Source organism: Micropterus dolomieu, linkage group LG04, assembly GCF_021292245.1.
Source record: "Micropterus dolomieu isolate WLL.071019.BEF.003 ecotype Adirondacks linkage group LG04, ASM2129224v1, whole genome shotgun sequence".
NCBI classification, from domain to species: domain Eukaryota; kingdom Metazoa; phylum Chordata; class Actinopteri; order Centrarchiformes; family Centrarchidae; genus Micropterus; species Micropterus dolomieu.
Genome location: NC_060153.1, coordinates 19,591,839 through 19,593,775, shown reverse-complemented (window position 1 = coordinate 19,593,775; position 1,937 = coordinate 19,591,839). Strand labels below are relative to the sequence as shown.

Below are 1,937 nucleotides of genomic sequence, written 5' to 3'. Positions count from 1 at the left end.
TACTTCCCGTAGCTATCTTCACATAGATGAGTCCTACACTTTTGACAATGATTAATTGTTGAAAAGATTTTTTATGTTACATGCATACACACACTCATTACCAAGAACACTCATGTTTTGAAACTGCAATCCACCTTAAAAACCTTGAGTCCTGAACACATGCTGAAAACGGTCGTCTGATCAAAACCTTTGATCTGAGGGATTCACTTAGTGCGAAACAACTTCTTATCCTCAAGACTGGTGAGTTGAGCTTTCAAATTCACTTTTGATACAAAACCTCTTGGTATTTACCATGCCAGTGTTTTATTTATCTGTGTTCCTAATACACCGTGTTTATTTTTGTTGACTTGTTTTGTGTATATTTTGTGCATTTCAGGGATGAAGGGAAACATGATGGTCTTTGCTCCACTGTGTTTGCTCCTTTGCTGGATGCTGCCTGTAGACTCCATGACGGTGAGCAGAGCATGTAAAAAATCAGTGGACACTCCCAATATGTCACAAATATTTAAAAACCTGCTCAACATACTTTTGGGGGGAAAACACCACATCAAAAACAGTTTTGGAACACATTCTCTTAATTTAGAGATCAGGCGCATAAGCATAAATAAAATTAAAGTGGTTAATCTGTATAGCTCCTCTATACCTTTTGTTCTAGTGTTAATTGCAGTGACATTGTTAGCAACAAGTGTTAGCTTAAATATTTTAAGCTGCGGTATTTCTTGGGTACATGACAACTGCAATGACATACCTGCTCTCAAGGCCAAGTTTTTACACTCACAATAATAAAGTACAGTGTCTGTTTAATGACCTTTCACATCATCTTTTATTTGTTTACCTTTTAGATCCGTTACAACTTAATACTACAAGATGTCAGCCAGGACATGCCATGGAGCAAGTCCACTCCGTTGAGCATGGTTGAAGATTCAGTTGATGACATGTACTTTGGCTGCAATGAAGAAGCTGCACAAAAAGTCAAGAAAGCATACTTTGAGAAAGAAAGGAACATGGCACCATTTGGAGAAGCCTGGAAGAAGGAAAAAAATTGCAGCGAAGAGAACCTAAAAAAGAGAGAGAAAGAGGATAAGGCTCTAACCAAAGATCACATGCAAGCAATCTGTGTTTACACACGTGTACAAGGAGTGTACAAGGAGTTTAATGTTGCAGTCCGGACACAAAGGAGCAAATATAATAGCTCCTCATTCCAATTCCACTCTTTACATTTCCTGCTGACATCTGCCATACAGATCTTGAACAGAAATTTCCACTGTCACACTACTTACAGAAGAACCAGAGATAAGTTCTCTGGCAAAGTCAACCAAATAATTCGGTTTGGGTCCTTTACCTCTAGCTCTTACAGAACAGACTTAAAACAGTTCGGTTACATTACCTGCTTTAAAATTAAGACCTGTTTAGGTGCTTTTTTGAAAAACTATTCATCTATTCCTGAAGAGAAAGAAGTGCTCATCCCCCCCTATGAGATGTTCAAGATAACTAAGACAATTAAAGGTAAGAGTAAAATTCAAGGTCTGGATGACTGTAAAATTGTCTATGTAGTGGAAAGTGCAGGATGTAAGAGCAATCTGAACTGCAAGGCTGCGTACCCATGAGGATCCAGTGGTTTTTGTCCAACTGGTGGGGAAAGCCAATCCGTCATCTTTAAATTTTCTAATTCTCTTGTCAAAACTGAATTAATTAGATGACATTCTCTTCAATCTATAACTTGCTCAGGTTTGTTTGATCATTGCGGGCTCATGTTTTATGCAGTCCTACAGGGACATATTATTAATTACTGTGAACAATGTAGTGAACAACAGTGTGGATTTGTGCATTTTATATTAAATAAATTTGAACTACTCAAAAGTATTCCCCTGTCCCTGAGAGAAGGAGGAGGGGTTGAGATCAGCTTTCAACAGACGGCTGAAGAGACTCCAACAAAA

The 1,937-nt window shown here is 38.2% G+C and overlaps 1 protein-coding gene across 1 annotated transcript; it reads left to right on the top strand.

Moving 5' to 3' along the window:
- The first annotated feature begins 447 nt into the window (after positions 1-447).
- On the top strand, positions 448-1,607 carry LOC123969716 (erythroblast NAD(P)(+)--arginine ADP-ribosyltransferase-like). The gene is made up of 2 exons (XM_046047344.1): positions 448-453; positions 843-1,607. The coding sequence occupies exons 1-2, from the start codon at positions 448-450 to the stop codon at positions 1,605-1,607; spliced, it is 771 nt and encodes a 256-aa protein (XP_045903300.1).
- The last annotated feature ends 330 nt before the right edge of the window (positions 1,608-1,937 follow it).